Source organism: Pseudophryne corroboree, chromosome 9 (genome assembly GCF_028390025.1).
Source record: "Pseudophryne corroboree isolate aPseCor3 chromosome 9, aPseCor3.hap2, whole genome shotgun sequence".
Classification (NCBI taxonomy): Eukaryota; Metazoa; Chordata; class Amphibia; order Anura; family Myobatrachidae; genus Pseudophryne; species Pseudophryne corroboree.
Genome location: NC_086452.1, coordinates 217,666,893 through 217,685,536, shown reverse-complemented (window position 1 = coordinate 217,685,536; position 18,644 = coordinate 217,666,893). Strand labels below are relative to the sequence as shown.

At 46.1% G+C, this 18,644-nt stretch overlaps 1 protein-coding gene across 1 annotated transcript in view; it reads left to right on the top strand.

Moving 5' to 3' along the window:
* ASPM (assembly factor for spindle microtubules) overlaps nt 1-18,644 on the top strand; it is a 330,682-nt gene that overhangs the window by 145,865 nt on the left and 166,173 nt on the right. The window contains exons 8-11 of the mRNA XM_063940119.1: nt 3,936-4,003; nt 4,375-4,516; nt 4,613-4,743; nt 5,037-5,212. Coding sequence (XP_063796189.1) covers nt 3,936-4,003; nt 4,375-4,516; nt 4,613-4,743; nt 5,037-5,212 — 517 coding nt within the window. The remainder of the gene's footprint in view (nt 1-3,935; nt 4,004-4,374; nt 4,517-4,612; nt 4,744-5,036; nt 5,213-18,644) is intronic.

The window sequence follows — 18,644 nt, the reverse complement described above, 5'->3', positions numbered from 1 at the left end:
TAGCTGTGGACGCTCTGGTAACACCGTGGGTGTTCCAGTCAGTGTATGTGTTCCCTCCTCTGCCTCTCATACCAAAAGTACTGAGAATTATACGGCAAAGGGGAGTAAGAACGATACTCGTGGCTCCGGATTGGCCAAGAAGAACTTGGTACCCGGAACTTCAAGAGATGCTCACGGAGGATCCGTGGCCTCTACCTCTAAGACGGGACCTGCTTCAGCAGGGACCGTGTCTATTCCAAGACTTACCGCGGCTGCGTTTGACGGCATGGCGGTTGAACGCCAAATTCTAAGGGAAAAAGGCATTCCGGAAGAGGTCATTCCTACACTGGTAAAAGCCAGGAAGGAGGTGACTGCACAACATTATCACCGCATTTGGAGAAAATATGTTACGTGGTGTGAGGCCAGTAAGGCCCCCACGGAGGAATTTCAACTGGGTCGATTCCTACATTTCCTGCAAACAGGATTGTCTATGGGCCTCAAATTGGGGTCCATTAAGGTTCAAATTTCGGCCCTGTCGATTTTCTTCCAGAAAGAATTGGCTTCAGTTCCTGAAGTCCAGACTTTTGTAAAAGGAGTACTACATATACAGCCCCCGTTTGTGCCCCCAGTGGCACCGTGGGATCTTAATGTAGTTTTGGATTTTCTCAAATCCCATTGGTTTGAGCCACTCAAATCGGTGGAGTTGAAATATCTTACATGGAAAGTAACCATGCTACTGGCCCTGGCTTCAGCCAGGAGAGTATCAGAATTAGCGGCTTTATCATATAAGAGCCCATATCTGATTTTCCATTCGGACAGGGCAGAACTGCGGACGCGTCCTCATTTTCTGCCTAAGGTGGTGTCAGCGTTTCACCTGAACCAGCCTATTGTGGTGCCTGCGGCTACTAACGATTTGGAGGATTCCAAGTTGTTGGACGTGGTCCGGGCATTGAAAATATATATTTCAAGAACGGCTGGAGTCAGAAAGTCTGACTCGCTGTTTATATTGTATGCACCCAACAAGCTGGGTGCTCCTGCTTCTAAGCAGACGATTGCTCGTTGGATTTGTAGCACAATTCAACTTGCACATTCTGTGGCAGGCTTGCCACAACCAAAATCTGTCAAGGCCCATTCCACAAGGAAAGTGGGCTCATCCTGGGCGGCTGCCCGGGGGGTCTCGGCATTACAACTCTGCCGAGCAGCTACGTGGTCGGGGGAGAACACGTTTGTAAAATTCTACAAATTTGATACCCTGGCTAAAGAGGACCTGGAGTTCTCTCATTCGGTGCTGCAGAGTCATCCGCACTCTCCCGCCCGTTTGGGAGCTTTGGTATAATCCCCATGGTCCTGACGGAGTCCCCAGCATCCACTTAGGACGTCAGAGAAAATAAGATTTTACTTACCGATAAATCTATTTCTCGTAGTCCGTAGTGGATGCTGGGCGCCCATCCCAAGTGCGGATTGTCTGCAATACTTGTACATAGTTATTGTTACAAAAAAATCGGGTTGTTATTGTTGTGAGCCGTCTGTTCAGAGGCTCCTACGTTTGTCATACTGTTAACTGGGTTCAGATCACAAGTTGTACGGTGTGATTGGTGTGGCTGGTATGAGTCTTACCCGGGATTCAATATCCTTCCTTATTGTGTACGCTCGTCCGGGCACAGTATCCTAACTGAGGCTTGGAGGAGGGTCATAGGGGAGGAGCCAGTGCACACCACCTGATCCTAAAGCTTTATTTTTGTGCCCTGTCTCCTGCGGAGCCGCTATTCCCCATGTTCCTGACGGAGTCCCCAGCATCCACTACGGACTACGAGAAATAGATTTATCGGTAAGTAAAATCTTATTTTTTTTTTTTTAACTGGAGTTTTCCAGGCTAATTTAAATAAATCATCCAATTCCTTGGAATCAGTAAAAGTGACTGTCCGTTTGTCATGTGGGAGGAAAAATGACTGCTGATTTGTAGCGTCCTCCATGGGGAGCTTTAGCACATCCCTTATAGCCAAAAGGAGGGGTTCAATATCCTGTGCGGGGGTGGAATCCCCACTTATGGAGTCCACATTATCCCCATCATACTGTATATCATAATCATCAGTATCTGATAGGAGTGCAGGTAAAGCACGTTTGTGAACCTGTAGTAGACAGGGGGAGATGGGGGGCATCCGCCCTGGCAGCTAGATTTGCAACTGCTTGTTGCAGTTCTTTTGTTTTATTGGCATTTGCAGTGAGTTGAGATGACATATCAGACATCATATTTTTGATAGCCCCCAGCAAGTAGGGCTCGTGACTCTCCCCCACATTGTCAGCATTTTGTGAATACTGACTACACTGCTCACAGGATAAGGAGCCAGTTGAGAGAGGAGAGAATCTGGCATTACATACACTGCATCATTTTAGTTTCAGCATTATGGAGTTACACACAATAACACATACAACACAGATTGAGTTACAAACAAGCCTGCCCTATTACATGTGAGAGGAGACAAATAGTAAGCGAGGACACCAGCACACCACCGCTGCAGAGCCCCAGTGAGGCTGTCGGCATTTTAATATAGATATCAGTTAAAATGTTTCTAACTAGGTTTCCCCTAGAGGAATATTGTGCACAAATAGCGGCTCTCCCTTTACTCAAACACCCTGTACAAGTGATCCAGCGTGTGACAGACCGGAGGAGCTGTGTGAGGCTGCTGCTTATGCAGAGGAAGGCGCCAAAATGCAGCTGAGCCTGCTCTGATGTAGCTCTGCCCCCCATAATGGCACCAGAGCTACTGTTGCATATTTATACTGGCTATGTCTCCTAAATGCGCTGTAGTGTCACATAAATGTTAAGTACAGCTAATGTCAGCCAGTGTCACGCAGGGGCTACAGCGGGTCCCCCCAGGAGGGACCCATATACCTCACCCGCTCTTTTGCCGCTCCATGAGCCGGGGGACCCCCCCCTAGCGGGCTCCCCAGTTTGTACTCCCCACCAACGATCACCTTCAGGCAGCGTTAGGGGTGTGCGGCATACTGCGACAGCTAAGGCGCAGTGCCCCGCTGAACACACAGCCCCTCAGGACGGTGTTCCTGCAGCTGGTAAGCGGCTCTGCACCTCACAAGGCTGGTGACCATCTATCCACGAACCCCCACCCCCAACTCCCACGGCGCAGGTATGCTGTTGCCCAAAAAGCATACCTAAAAAAAAAAAAAGTTTTAAAATAAACTGAAGAAATCTCTCTGAAGCTCCAGAGTGTGCATCCTCTCCTGAGGGCACTTTTTTCTAAACTGCATGTAGGAGGGGGCATAGAGGCGAGGAGCCAGCACACCCAGTGGAAGAAATTTAAATTGCACTAGCTCCTTTGGACCTCGTGGCTCCTTTGGACCTCGTCTATACCCATCTTACTAATGTGTTCCTCATTATCTCTTATGAATGCTAGAGAAATGTAGTTTCCCCATATAGATCAGAATTTCAGGACTTTAGCAGCTTTTGTGAGCAGTATTTTTCCCAGTAATACCCATATTATAGTTCTCTGTTGTAATTATGTAAACATTTATTTAGCTTGGGACTTATGTGCGTACCCACACTTTCCAAATGTGTTTATTAAAAGGTGGATACCAGCTGTGACTGATTTTTACAAAATAGAGTCCAAGAATGCAGGAGCACACTTACGAGATTAATGTCATTATGTTCTTTGTACATTCTGATTAAGTTACAAATATCCAGCTACTAAGACAGTGGCTTCATTCCTCATGTTTATTTCAGTAGTTATATTGCATTCTAATACGCAAATGTTTGTTATTGTTGTCAGCATGTCTTTGGTGACTAAAGTGTGCTCCAGCATTCTTGCCGTTTATTATTTAGCTCCGTTTATTATGTTTAAATGATGCTCAGAAATCAAATGTAATTAATATGCCTGCATGATGAGCAAGCATAATTTTAGAAGAGCAACCTATTTTACAGTAGTGGCTTTATTTTCTAGGTGAACGTCAGAAAATCCTGAACTGGCTTCTTTCCTATAATCCACTGTGGCTTCGTATAGGACTGGAGGTAATATTTTAATCTAAGTATGTAGGTTGTTTTGTTTCCCCCTTTTTATATGATGTTTCCATCAAACAAGCTTATTTTTAAGTTAGCCTGTTGACTGGCCATTCAGGCAGCCTGTGCTACTACTTCCCAGCAAGGAAGTAAGATTCTTCAACCAAGGCTAATAAGAGCAGCCACAGCTGGGTACTGAGAGAGGGGCGTAGCTATGCCCCCTCAAAATGAAAGGAAAAATAGTGGCAGCAGTGTAAGGGTCGCTGGCGACCACAAGGGGGCGCATTTGTCCAGCTCAGCAGCACTGCAAAGGGGGACTTTGTTAAATTTGATAGCATTGAGAGTAATCTGACTTTTCGTTGTTATCCCTATTTGATTTGCAGACTATATTTGGCGAGCTAATTTCTCTGGAAAGCAATAGTGATGTTACTGGCCTAGCTCTTTTCATCTTGAATCGTTTGCTCTGGAATCCAGATATTGCAGCAGAATATAGACACCCTTCTGTACCACACTTGTATCGTGATGGTGAGTATGATCACACAGGCCTTCTGTAATATTCACTGCCTTTAGATCTGGAACATGTTGTTGGTGAACTTTAACTTTCCAACTTACCCTTTTAAGGTCATGAAGAGGCTTTATCCAAATTTACACTTAAGAAACTATTGCTACTGGTTTTCTTTCTCGATTACGCCAAGCAGAACAGACTCATCGATCATGATCCTTGTTTATTCTGTAAAGATGCTGAATTTAAGGTGTGTATGATTTATGTAATCAAGCACCACTTCCAGGTCAAGTGTTCTACTAAATGACCTTCTAGGACACATTCTCTTGTTACAAGATACAGTGACAGGCTCATGTTATTGAGGTCTGCATAACCTCTGACAGCTTTATTCCTAATTTCTAGTAATAAAATATAGCAAACTAATTATTTTAATATTTTCCATTTATTAATGTAGCCTTTTCAATTCTGAACGGTTCTTCCCATTTTGCCTTAAACTCAAGAATACAGGATGTGTATTTGATTTTCGAAACTTGTATTTTTCAGACCAGTAAAGAGCTCTTGCTAGCATTCTCTCGTGACTTCCTGAGCGGAGAGGGAGACCTATCACGCCACCTTAGTTATTTGGGGCTACCTGTATGTCATACTCAGACCCCTCTTGATGAGTTTGACTTTGCAGTGACAAACCTAGCAGTGGATTTGCAGTGTGGTGTTCGTTTGGTGTAAGTAATACTTAATGTGTGGTTAATGAAACGCATTCACAGACCTCAGCCCAGAATACAGTGCTAATGTTTATATGCTGTGGTCATCCCCAAAATAGTAGAGAATATTTTGAATCAAAGAGCAGCAGAGAACATTAATTACAAATTCCCTTATCAATAAATATAGGGGGTGATTCAGACCTAATCGCTGCTGTGTGTTTTCGCACAGCGGGCGATCATGTACTGACCGCGCATGTGTATGCACCGCAATGTGCACGCGCATTTGAAGATAACAAAGGGCAGCGCCGGTCAGTGATGGGATGGTGCGAAAAATTGGATAGCATGGGCGTTCACAAGGTTTTTGATGGGAGAAAGCTGTATGTGGGTGGTAACGACCATTTATTGGGAGTGTCTGGAAAAATGCAGTCGTGTCCAAGCGTTTTCAGGGATGGTGTCTGACGTCCGCTCCGGCCCCGATCAGCCTGTTCTCATCGCACTGTAGGAGTAAGTCCTGGGCTGCACAGAGACTGCACAAAGTGGATTTTTGAAGCTCTGCGTACACATGGGATCGCACACTTGCATGGAGAATTTACACTCCCCCTGGAGGCAGCGATTATCTGAACGCAGGACAGGAAGGTTTGCAGCCCAGCGATCAGGTCTGAATCACCCCCATAGTGAAGAAAAAAGTAATACAAGAAATAAAATGCAAATTGATTTTTGTCGAAACAGTAAAATTCTTTTATCCGATTCCATGAGGCTCACTGGAACATTGGGTGTAGCTAGGTTGGGCCAGTTGTACGAGAAGAATGACACTTTAACACTAAAGAATGCTTGAACTTGGCTCCTCCCCCTCTGTTCTCTGACAACTGTGTTATTTTCTGAAACAAAGTTTCAGACTGAGTACAGTAAAGAAGATGAAAAGATCAATACATCAAAAAGCAAAATAATAGGTGGAAAACAAAAGAACAAAAAACAGAGCTTTGGGATAGACCATGGAAAAAGATTTTATGGAAAGCTCCAAATTCTTGCTCTCTCCTCCAACCAGTGGGAACACTGGGGATGCCCGAAGTTGTACTCTTGGGAGGCTTCGCTCTGATATAGCTTGAAACACAGTGTGCCCAATTTGCATCTTTAGATACAAAGATATCATATCTGTAAAATTGGGCAAAAGATGTTACTCTGTACAGCTGTTCAACCGACACACCATGCTGTGAGGCCCCCACTGATCGAGTGCAGTGTAAGCGTGACTGACTCCTGTGTTCCACCATGGAAAAGACTTTGTTGATGCCAGCCACCTATTCTTATTTGAATCGTACAGGACAAATACTGGAAGTTATTTGTCCTATGTAAGGTAGCTGTATGCTGAACAGAAACCCGGAAAGCTTTTACCACATCTAACAAGTGAAGTGTACCATCTTCATGACCAGAAAGAGTCTGGCTCATAGCTGATATCACAATATGCTGTTTAAAGTGAAACTTAGAAACCACTTTAGATTGAAAATAAGGCAGTCCTACGAATGAAACCTATCTTCATGGAATACCAACAAAGGGTGATGGTGAGACTAGGCTTCCTAAGTAGTATACTTACAGAAGCATTGAGATTAAAGTATAATTTTAATTCCATAGAGTTTAAAGGCTTGGAGGGGTTAGATTGCAAAGGCCAGAAAATTAGGTTCAGTTCTCAAAGAGCAATTGGAACAACAAAGTGTGGTTGTACACGAAGCACCCTTTTGTAGAAAAGGTCTCTCTTTATGAGGTAAAAAAGTTGGGAGGTATGCTAACAGCAAGATAAGGTCTGATACCGGAAATTAAACAAATTACACCTGTAAGGTTACAAGATGATTGTATTGTTATACTGTGAACATTTGTGAAAATGTGTAAAGTGGTCTTGTAAATAGCTCCCAGGAAGGAGTTATCAATCGAAAAGCGATCTGCCATAGTAGCTTGAGAAATGCAGTGCATAGTTTTTATGAAGTTGCTCGCCTGGTGAAGGTTTCTCTTGGTGGCATGCAGTCTACCCTCAAGAGTTACACCTTAAACAATAGTGTATGTGATATCCCAGGACCTGGACAACCTCAAATGACAAAACAGAAGGACACATTTTCAGTGTGTTCCAAACATTACAGATTCCAAACAGCTCATCAGATTCGTGTTGCTCTAATGAAAACGATGCAGAAAAGCATGTCAATTGCAACTGTGAAACGCTGCCTTGAAGGGATGTCTTGCAGCCTGAAAACCTTTGCTTAGGCCCATATATAAAAAGAAGAGGCTATTGTGGGCTAAAAAGCATAGGAGCTGGACCATTAGTCAGTGGAAGAAGGTTCTTTTCATAGACAAATCAACGTTTGGGTCCAGGAGGCCCAAGTTTGTCATGTGACAGGCAAGTGCATACTTCCTGTTTGCATTCAGCCCGTAGTCAAGCATAGAGGAGGTTCTGGTCTGGGTATGTTTCGGGGATGGTGCGGTTGGTGATTTTGGAAAAATTGAAGGAATCATGGACTCGGAACACTACCACAACATACTTGTGCATCATGCCACCCCTTCTGGCACAATCCTTATTGGTCTTGGTTTCTAACTACAGCAAGCTAACTACCCAATACCTATCTAACTATCTTCAGTCTTTTACAAAAAGTATGTTCAGTCAAAACCATGATAACGTGCTGAAGAACATGGTTTGGCCCCCCCAGAGTCCTAATTGCAATCCAGTTGAGCTACTCTGCAGTCTGAACTAGAACTTTAGAAAAGTTAATTGACAGAATGCCCCACATTTCACAGCTGTGATCGACGCTAAGGGTGAATTCTTTAAGAGAAAAATTAAAGGAAATCAGAACTCTGTTTATTTGTAAACATTGTGTATGAGTACAAAACGTGTTTATCTTCCAAAATGTATATTAATCACAAACTAGCTTCTTTTGTTCATTACTTTCAGAAAAATTGGTGGTTTGGGTGGTGTATTGAAATTTAATGAGCTGTAGTTAAGATATCTTCCTCAGTATCCTTCCCCGTTAAAGCTAGATGATTTAAATGTAGGTGTTGAATAGGAGCTTGATAGGTTGGGAATTAATGAAGAAACTTCCATCATGCGGAGTACGTCTGATTACCATGACTTTCTGGGCCAATCTGGAGCTACCATAATTTCTCTTTCATACACTAGGGGGCACTGGAGCGTTCCTTAGACATTAGGGGTGTGAAGCTTGCAACCGGAGGTGTGGCACAATCTAAAATTAGCATTGTCTGCACAGCCGGCTCATCCCCCTTCACATCCCCCTTCACATCCCCCCTCCCTCAGTTTGGAAAATTGTGCCTAGGAGGTACAAGCACAGAAGGGAGCTCCTGCTCCTTGAAGATTTCTTTCTTTTTTTTCTTTATTTTTTTCCTTTATACTGACCCAATCCCTCCTAACTAAAGGGAGGGTGCAGGTTTCAAAAGAAAAGATTGTAAATGCCCGATCCCACCTAAAGAAAGGGGGGGCAGGCTTTACCAGATGAAAAGGCTGCGTCCCCCTAATAAAAGGGGGACAAAGTTCAGGAGTGGAGACAAGGATTCCGACTGAATAGAGACCAAGATCCCAGTGAGAGGGTTCGGTATCTCTATCTGAAGATTCTCTTCTAACAGCGAGCAGATGGCTGAGCCGAGAAAAAGAATATCCTTATTAGAGAAGAGCAGCTGGAGCCGAGCCAACCTGTTAAAAATGGGGGCAAAGGTTTCCATGAAGTGGAGAGACAAGGACCCTGATTGAAAGGGTCGGCATCTCTCCTAAGCAGCACAGGGAGTTGATTTACAGGCAGCATTTTTAAATAGACACTGTTAGACAGAGACAGTCCGTACAGACACTGCCTGTAAGGAGAGTGAGCACTATGAGGGGGCAGCTACATGGAGGGCTCTATTGCAGGCTGAGCACAGACAGTACTTTTAGAGATGTCTTAATTTTTCAGTTGTGGCCATTTTGGAATTTAGAAATGGGCGCCCACCTGTAGTTAGAAAATCTCTGAGGAGATTCTTCAGCTACCAATCACTGTCAAGCAGATTGAAACATTGTATTAAATTCCGTACATCCTGAGATTAATTTACATATGGCTGGTGTTGCTACAGAAAGGCTTTGCTGCTGCTGCTAAATTTTTGTATAAAGAATTGTGGTTTTCTTTTCCCTCCAAAGGATTCTACTGAAAAAGATCCTGAGGAAGAGGAGCAACAGAAGTATAATCCAGTCAAACCAAGCTGTTCTAACAGTTGGTGCTGTGAGGATTGCGGACACCAGGCTGGTTTTAAAAAATAAAAATAAAATAAAAAATAGATATATGTATATAATTTTTTTTTCTTTCTTTCTCCTATAATGTAGGCTTAGTTCCAGCTGTGTGTCTAAACCAGTTTCACTTGCTCGCTATATCCCTGTGGTCTTTCTCTTCCTACTTAAATAGGGTGAAAGCACTGCTGACTGTTGATGAAGTATATGTTAAACAGGTCAAAAGCACCAACCAAGACCACAAAGAAGCAATAATGGCAAGGAGGTGAGCGATTTATGTTTAGGAATGGACGCTCGACCTGGGAGTAGTGGTCAGTCGGCATCAAGTTGGCGGAATACTGCAAGCACATTTAGAATGGGCAGCAGGGTTTACCAAAATTATGGACTAATTTTTCAGTGGAATGACTCCGCCCGCACATGCATAAAAGACTGTGTTGGGCAGCAAAGAGACCACTCCCAACCCTACATGAAGATGAAGGGGGTCTTGTAATTGATGATGAAGAAGGTGAGGCAGTAGAGGCGATACTGAACACCAGTCCGTAAGAGGAGGACTCTGAGGTTAAGGGATTAGATTCTCTTATTAAACTGTAAAAGGTCCTTAACCTCAATGAGGAAGAAGTTAAGAAACTGGAAGGTTTTGATTTATTTCAGTCAAGAACCACGAGGAGCAGATTTTCCAATTCTTCAGTCCCTCCATGTTCAAAGGGAGAAGCTTGGAAGCAGCCTGATAAATGCTTCCAAAAATTCCAAAGAAGTTCGAGGCCGATTACCCACTACATGTATAGGTGGGAGGTTCCGCAGATGGTGGTTGCCTCTCTGGCTAGACTGTCAAGTAGAAAGACAATCTTGCCGATACCAAACGTAACTATTTTAAAGGAGGCGTCCGATCGCAAGGTAGACTGACTATTTTTTGTAGCTGTTACGACACACAGACCTGCTATTGTTAGTGCCTGGGTCACCAAGGCTATTATAGCACGGTCTGGTCGTATTGTTCAGGCTGTAGAGAAAGATACAGCAGGAGTAAATAGTTAGACTAGCGGAGCATATCGGTGAGTCGACTACTTACAATTGCCAGGCCGCAAAGGGATGCTACCAGAATTGCATCATACTTCTCTACGTCGGCCATATCAGAAATAAGGATTCTGTGGCTCAGAGACCGTGAAATCTTTATAGCTGCAAGGGCATCACACAGACCTATGAGGTCCGGGCTTTGGATAAATGGTTCGGGCAGAACAGGCAGGAGGAGGTCTCCCAAGGAGGGGACGTTTTAATTGGTCTATAATTAGACAAGTGGATTTCACAAATAGAGAAAAAAAATCCTCTTTTCTGCGTACCATGTTTCATAAAGCTACGCAAATGGCCAGATATTACTCTGGTTCAGTATTTCGGTCCTTTTGTGCTAGAGAAGAGGTTTTCGCGTTCGGGCGCGTGAAAACAGAGACCGTTCTCAGTACGCAGTCCAGAAACAGGTCTCTAAGACAAGCTCACCTTGGGCGTCCTATGATAGGCGCAGGTTTTGAAAGGTTTCGGGACACCTGGGCCGAGACTTTGCCAAATAACGGAATCCAACGGAATTGCCTCGGTGCCCTCAGAAAGCAAAGGCCTTACTGATAGCGATCCAAAAATTGCTACAGTCAGAAGTCATTACTCCAGTTCCCGCCTCTCAATGAGGAACGGGGTTCTATTCCAATCTTTTTGTCGTACCAAAGCCGGACGGGACGGTCAGACCGATACTCAATTTAACAGCTTTAAACCGATTTCTATGGGTCTACAAATTCAAGATGGAATCAATTCAGTCGGTCATTGCAGGTTTGGAACGAGACGAGTTCATGGTATCCATGGACATAAAGGATGCATACCTCCATGTCCCGATTTGGTCTCCTCACCAAGCTTACTTAAGGTTTGCACTGGTGAAGGATCACTACCAGTTCAGAGCCCTACCATTCGGTCTATCGTCTGCCCCGAGGATCTTTACGAAGATCATGGCGATAATGGTTGCAGGATTGAGACTGTTGGGGGGGTCACGATAATACTTTATCTAGACGATCTATTGATCAAGGCCTCCTCTCAGGAACAGCTGATAAAGGATGCTCGGACATCTCGGCAATTTCTCATTCGACATGGGTGGATTGTGAACTTTCAGAAATCCAATCTCATACCGACTCAACGGATTCAGTTCCTCGGTCTCATCTTGGACACGGTAAAATTGAGAGTTTTCCTACCAGAGCACAAGAACCAGGACCTACAGAGGTTAGTGGCTCAGGTACTACAGACACAGACGGTTTCTCTATACCTCTGTGGGCAACTTCTCAGGAAGATGGTGGCGTCGTTCGAAGCTCTCCAGTACGGCAGACTTCATTCCCGACCATTCCAGATGACCCTCATTGGTCAGGGAGTAGGTTCACACTGGCTTCTACATCGAAGAATCCCACTTCTACCACGCATACGAACCTCCTTGATTTGGTGGTCGTTGCACAAGAATCTCACAGCAGGCAAGAGATTCGGCATTTGGGATTGGAGGATCCTGACAACGGACGCCAGTCTCGGAGGTTGGGGTGCTGTCTTAGAGGAACATCAGTTTCAGGGCAGATGGACGTTTCAGGAGAGCAGACTACCCATAAACGTTCTAGAACTGAGAGCTGTTTACAATGCGCTTCTCTTAGCCGAAAACCTAGTCATGGGTCAACACTTAGAGATACAGATGGACAATGTCACGACGGCAGCTTACATAAACCGTCAGGACCAAAGAGCAGGATGGCGTTAAAGGAAGCCACAAAGATCTTGTTGTGGGCAGAAAGGTGAAACGTCATCCTCTCGGCTGTGTTCATTCCAGGTGTGGAGAACTGGGAAGCGGATTATCTCAGTCGCCAGGACAGGCATCTGGGAGAGTGGTGCCTACATCCACAGATTTTCGACATGGTGGTGAGGAGATGGGGCCTTCCTCAAGTGGACCTCATGGTGTCTCGGCCAAACCATCAGTTGCCCAGATAGGTGTCCAGGACAAGAGATCCAGCAGCAGAAGGAGTGGACACATTAACACTTCCTTGGTGTTACAGGAGGGTTTACATTTTTCCACCCTTCCCCCTCATACCAAGGGTTCTGATAGAGTTGAAACAAGAGCGAGTGTGGGCGATTCTAAACGCACCAGATTGGCCCCGCAGGAGTTGGTATTCAGACCTGCGAAGGTTACTTGCGGAAGATCCTTGGCGGTTATCTCAGAGAGAGGACCTGCTGTCTCAGGGACCGTTCCACCACCAAGACCTGAACAGGCTGCGTTTAACGGCGTGGCTATTGAATTCCGGATCTTAAGGAACAGAGGAATATCACGAACGGCCATTCCTACAATGATTGCCGCTAGGAAGCCGTTCACTGCCATGCACTACTACAGGATTTGGAAGAGGTACATGGACTGGTGTCAAGAACGTGGGTGGAATTCGTCAAACTTCCATTTATCCAGACTTCTACTCTTCCTGCAGGCCGGTCTAGTTTTAGAACGGAGGCTGGGCTCTCTGAAGGTTCAAATTTTGGCTCTCTCTATCCTATTTCAACAGCGGTAAGCGTCCTTGCCAGAGGTTCAAACCTTTTTACAGGGGGTTCTGAGAATGCAGCCCCCTTTTCATCCTCCTATTGCACCATGGGACTTAAATTTGGTGTTGGAATTTTTGAAATCGCCTACTTTTGAGCCGTTAGCAAGAACAGACCTGTGATATCTCTCTTGGAAGGTCACGTTATTGCTTGCCTTTACTTCGGCCAGGCGTGTTTCTGAGTTGGGAGCCTTGTCGTGTATGAGCCCCTTTTTAACTTTTCATGAGGATAGGGCTGAACTCCGCACAAGAGGGGATTTCCTGCCTAAAGTTGTTTCAGGGTTTCACGTAAACCAGCCATTTGTGGTTCCATCTTTCCAGGGTCTCTCAGATGGGGACGTGTCCTTGGATGTTGTCCGAGCTTTACGGGTATACGTACAAGTTACGTCGTCCTTCAGAAAGTCGGACCATTTGTTTTTTCTTTATGATGGGCCTAAGAAGGGTTGGCCAGCATCTAAGCAGTCTTTGTCCAGATGGATTCGACTTGCCATTCGGCAAGCTTATATTTCCTGTGGCAAACAGGTTCCGGTTCAGATGGGTGCTCATACCACCCGATCAGTGGGTGCCTCATGGGCGGCTGCCAGAGGTGCTTCCACTGCTCAATTTTGCAGGGCGGCGACGTGGTCTTCAGCCCACACGTTCGCAAAATTTTACAAGTTTGATACCTTTGCGTCCGGTGTCTCTAAGTTCGGACGTTTAGTTTTGCAGACCACCGACAGCACTCCCTCCCTGGGGGATAACTTTGGGACGTCCCCTAATGTCTAAGGAACGCTCCAGTGTCCCCTAGTGGAGGAAAGAGAAAAGAGGATTTTGGTACTTACCGATAAATCCATTTCTCTGAATCCTCTAGGGGACACTGGACGCCTGCCTCGGTGCTGTAGGCCTGCTGTGTTAAAAGTTCTTGTTTAAACAGTTCGTACAAACAGCGTTGGTTTTTCGGTTAAGAGTTTCTTAAATGCTGTTTGCTATGTTGTACGGTTCGGTTCCTCGCCAGGTGCTCTAGTATCATGTCCTATTCTCTCAGTCAAATTTTCCAAACTGAGGGAGGAGGGATGTGAAGGGGGATGAGCCGGCTGTGCAGACAATGATAATTTTAGATTGTGCCACACCTCCTGTTGCAAGCTTCACACCCCTAATGTCTAAGGAACGCTCCAGTGTCCCCTAGAGGATTCAGAGAAATGGATTTATCAGTAAGTACCAAAATCCTCTTTATACTGCCTCTTTCCCTTTACTCTTTTTAGTACCCTTGGTAAAAAGGATTTTGGAGGGAACAAGCAAATGTGAGGAAAATTCCATGGGCCGCCATCTTTTTCAGAAGATTTGTGGGTCTTTGGTCAGATAACTATAATTCTGGGACCTTGTGGTTGTTTCGACTGGCCATCATCTATTGTTGGTAGGACGCATTTGGTCCACCAAAATCTTAAAAACCTCTGGATGTAGAGCTTGATGCTTGAGTATAGGTGCCCTGTAGAACAGAATAGCTGGATTGCTGGTTTAGCTTGGACACAGCTAAGTGCTTGAGCACAGGTACACTGCAGAGTAGCTGGATAGCTGAGACAGCCAGAACTTGGCTGGATGCTTGAGCACAGATGAAAGTAGAGCAGGATAACGTGCACAGCTGTGACAGCTGGGTCACGGCTGAATGCTTGAGCACAGATGAAATGCAGAGCTGGATAGCTGGAACAGCCAGGGCACGGCTGAATGCTTGAACACTGGTTCACAGCAAGCATGGTAGCTGGATAGCTGAGTACTCTTTTGAGGAAGTGGAGGTGAATCCTTTAACTTTTCAGAAGGATAAAAGGAAGGACCTATCTGGTGAGGAGCGGAAGAGGGAATAAATCCCCCCCCCTCCCCAAGTGTTGCCTGTGTGGTGATTTTATTCATCTCTGGACCAAATAAAACTTCTATTGCGAAAGGTAAAGCATCCTAAGGGTGCTTCGAATTTGAGCTTGCTTGCCAGGTTCAACCAAAGATCTCTTCTGATTGCCACTTCACCTGACACCAATGGCCGTCTCACCCAGTTTGTTTGCAGATTTGGGATCTACCAAAAGATTAACTCTGAGCGAGGTCTTCCTGACCAAAGATTCTCTACCCACTATTCCTCTGTCTTGTTAACACAGGAATATATTAGGATAGGTCTAAGAACAATACATGCAGCAGTATAAATGTTTTTTCTCTTACGTCCTAGAGGATGCTGGGGACTCCAAAAGGACCATGGGGGTATAGACTGGATCCGCAGGAGACATGGGCACACTATAAGACTTTTACTGGGTGTGAACTGACTCCTCCCTCTATGCCCCTCCTCCAGACCTCAGTTAGATTCTGTGCCCAGGAGAGACTGGACACAAACTAGGGGAGATCTACTGAGTTTCTCTGGAAAGACTTTGTTAGGCTTTTTTATTTTCAGGGAGACCTGCTGGCTACAGGCTTGCTGCTTCGTGGGACTGAGGGGAGAGAATCAGACCTACTTCTGCTGAGTTAAGGGCTCTGCTTCTTAGGCTACTGGACACAATTAGCTCCAGAGGATTTGATCACTTGGTTCGCCTAGCTGCTTGTTCCCGGAGCCGCGCCGTCACCCCCATCACAGAAGGCAGAAGACTTCAGTAACGGAGGTACAGCGCAGCGGTCGCACTGCGCCCCATGCTCCCACACACCAACGGCACTCACAGGGTGCAGGGCACTGGGGGAAGCGCCCTGGGCAGCAAGTTACTGAGGTCATTTTAGTGGCAAAAAAATGCATATTCGGTGCCCGGGCACTGTGTACAAGAACCCCGCCAGTATAAAGAATTTCAAATTTAAGCGGGACTACAGCGCGCCGGGAAGGGGCGGGGCTTAGCCGCACAGATTACCAGCGCCATTTCTCTTTTCACAGTGCATGCAGAGACGCTGGCCCGGATCTCCACTCTCCTTACAAGAACAAGGGAGCAAAACGAGGAGGAGGGGAGGGGGGCACAGGCAATTTGGTGCTATATATGTATATATATTTACAGCGCAGCCATCGTATATTATTTATTTAGTAGTATATGGGCGCTGGGGGGTGAGCTGGCATACTCCCTCTGTTCTCTCTACAGGCTTCCCTGTGGGTCTGTCCCCTTTTGGCCAGTGTGGGTGTGTCTGTACTGCGTGTCGACATGTCCGAGGCTGAGTGTTCCTCCACGGAGGAAGTTACAGGGGGCGCAGAGAAGGATTTGGGAATGACTCTGTCGGCACAGCCGACACCTGATTGGGTGAATATGTTGAGTACATTGAATGCAAATGTGGCATTATTGTTAAGAGGCTAGATAAATCTGATTCTCAGACACAAACGTGGAGAAAATCCACGGAGGACGCTTTGTCTCAGGTACAGGCCCCCTCAGGGTCACAAAAACGTTCATTTACCCAGATGGCAGATACGGATACCGACACAGACTCTGATTCCAGTGTCGACTTCAATGAGGCCAGTTTACATCCGAAAGTGGTTGAGTATTCAGTACATGATTGTGGCTATTAAAGATGTTTTACATATTTCTGAAGTGCCTGCTGTTCCAGATACGAGGGTTTGTTTGTATAAGGGAAAAAAGCCTTAGGTGACTTTTCCCCCCTCTCATGAACTGAACGCTCTTTGTGAAAAGGCTTGGGAGTCTCCTGACAAAAGGTGCCAGATTCCCAAGAGATTTTTTATGGCATATCCTTTCCCCTTTGACGACAGGGAGAAATGAGAGTCGTCTCCAAATGTGGACAAGGCTCTGTCCCGACTGTCCAAAAAGGTGGCGCTTCCGTCTCCTGACACAGCTGCCTTCAAGATTCCGGCGGATCGCAAGCAGGAGACGACATTGAAGGCTATTTTCGTTACTACTGGTGCACTCCTCAGGCCTGGTGTGGCGTGGGTGAGTAGTGCTATTGCTAAGTGTGCTGATAATTTAGCTTCTGACATGGATACCCTTGATAAGGATAACATTCTTTTGACTCTTGGTTATATCAGGGACGCGGCAAGGAAAATTGGCCTCTTGGGATCAAGGGCCAATGCCATGGCGGTCTCGGCCAGGAGGGCGCTGTGGATTCATCAATGGAATGCTGATGCCGACTCCAAGAAAGCTATGGAAGCTCTCCCTTTTAAAGGTAGTGTCTTGTTTGGTGACGGCCTTGCTGACCTGGTGTCCACCTCTACTGCTGGTAAGTCATCTTTTCTTCCTTATGTTCCCGCACAACAGAAAAAGGCACCCCATTATCAGATGCAGTCCTTTTGGCCTAATAAATACAAAAAAGGAAAGGGCTCCTCCTTCCTCGCTTCAAAGGGTAGAGGAAGGGGAAAAAGGTCGCCTGCTGTGTCTGGCGCCCAGGACCAAAAGTCCTCCCCCGCCTCTACCAAGTTTACCGCATGACGCTGGGGCTCCCCTGCGGGAGTCCGTGCCGGTGGGGGGCCGTCTCCGAATCTTCAGTCAGGTCTGGTTTCAATCGGGCCTGGATCCTTGGGTCTTAGACATAGGTGCAGGGGTACAAACTGGAGTTTCAGGAGATGCCCCCCCGCCGCTTTTTCAAATCAGCCTTGCCAGTTTCTCTTCCAGAAAGAGAAGTAGTAAATGCTGCGATACAAAAGCTGTGTCAACAGAGGGTCATTGTCCCGGTTCCCCCGTCCCAACGGGGGGAAGGGTTCTTTTCGAGCCTCTTTGTCGTGCCGAAGCCGGACGGCTCGGTCAGACCGATTCTGAACCTAAAATCCCTCAATCCGTACTTGAAAACTTTCAAGTTCAAGATGGAATCTCTTCAAGCTGTGATCTCCAGCCTAGAAGGGGGGGATTTTATGGCGTTAGTCAACATAAAAGATGCCTACTTACACGTCCCGATATATCCTCCACATCAGGCCTTCCTGAGATTTGCGGTGCAGGATTGTCATTACCAATTTCAGACGTTGCCGTTTGGGCTTTCCACGGCCCCGAGGGTCTTCACCAAGGTGATGGCGGAAATGATGGTACTCCTACGCAAGCAGGGTGTCAAAATTATCCCATACTTGGACGATCGCCTGATAAAGGCGAGATCAAGAGAGCAGTTGCTAAGAAATGTGGAACTCTCCCTGACTGTTCTGCAACATCATGGTTGGATTCTAAATTTGCCAAAGTCTCAGTTGATCCCGACAACCCGGCTGCCCTTCTTGGGCATGATCCTAGACACGGAACTACAGGGAGTGTTTCTTCCGGCGGAAAAAGCTCTGGAAATACAGACCATGGTCAAGGAGATTCTGAAACCGGCAAGAGTGTTGATTCATCAATGCACTCGAATGCTAGGGAAGATGGTTGCGGCTTACGAAGCCATTCAGTTTGGCAGGTTTCATGCCCGTGTCTTTCAGTGGGATCTGCTGAGCAAATGGTCCGGGTCTCACCTGCACATGCACCGGAAAATAAGTCCATCTTCCAGGACCAGAATTTGTCTCCTGTGGTGGCTGCAAAGTTCTCCCCTTCTAGAGGGACGCAGGTTCGGAATCCAGGATTGGATCCTGCTGACCACAGATGCAAGTCTCCGAGGCTGGGGTGCAGTCACACAATGAAGAAGTTTCCAGGGAAAATGGTCAAGCCAGGAATCTTGTCTCCACAAAAGTGTTCTGGAGTTAAGAGCCATTTCCAACGGCCTTCTGCAAGCAAAGAAACTTCTT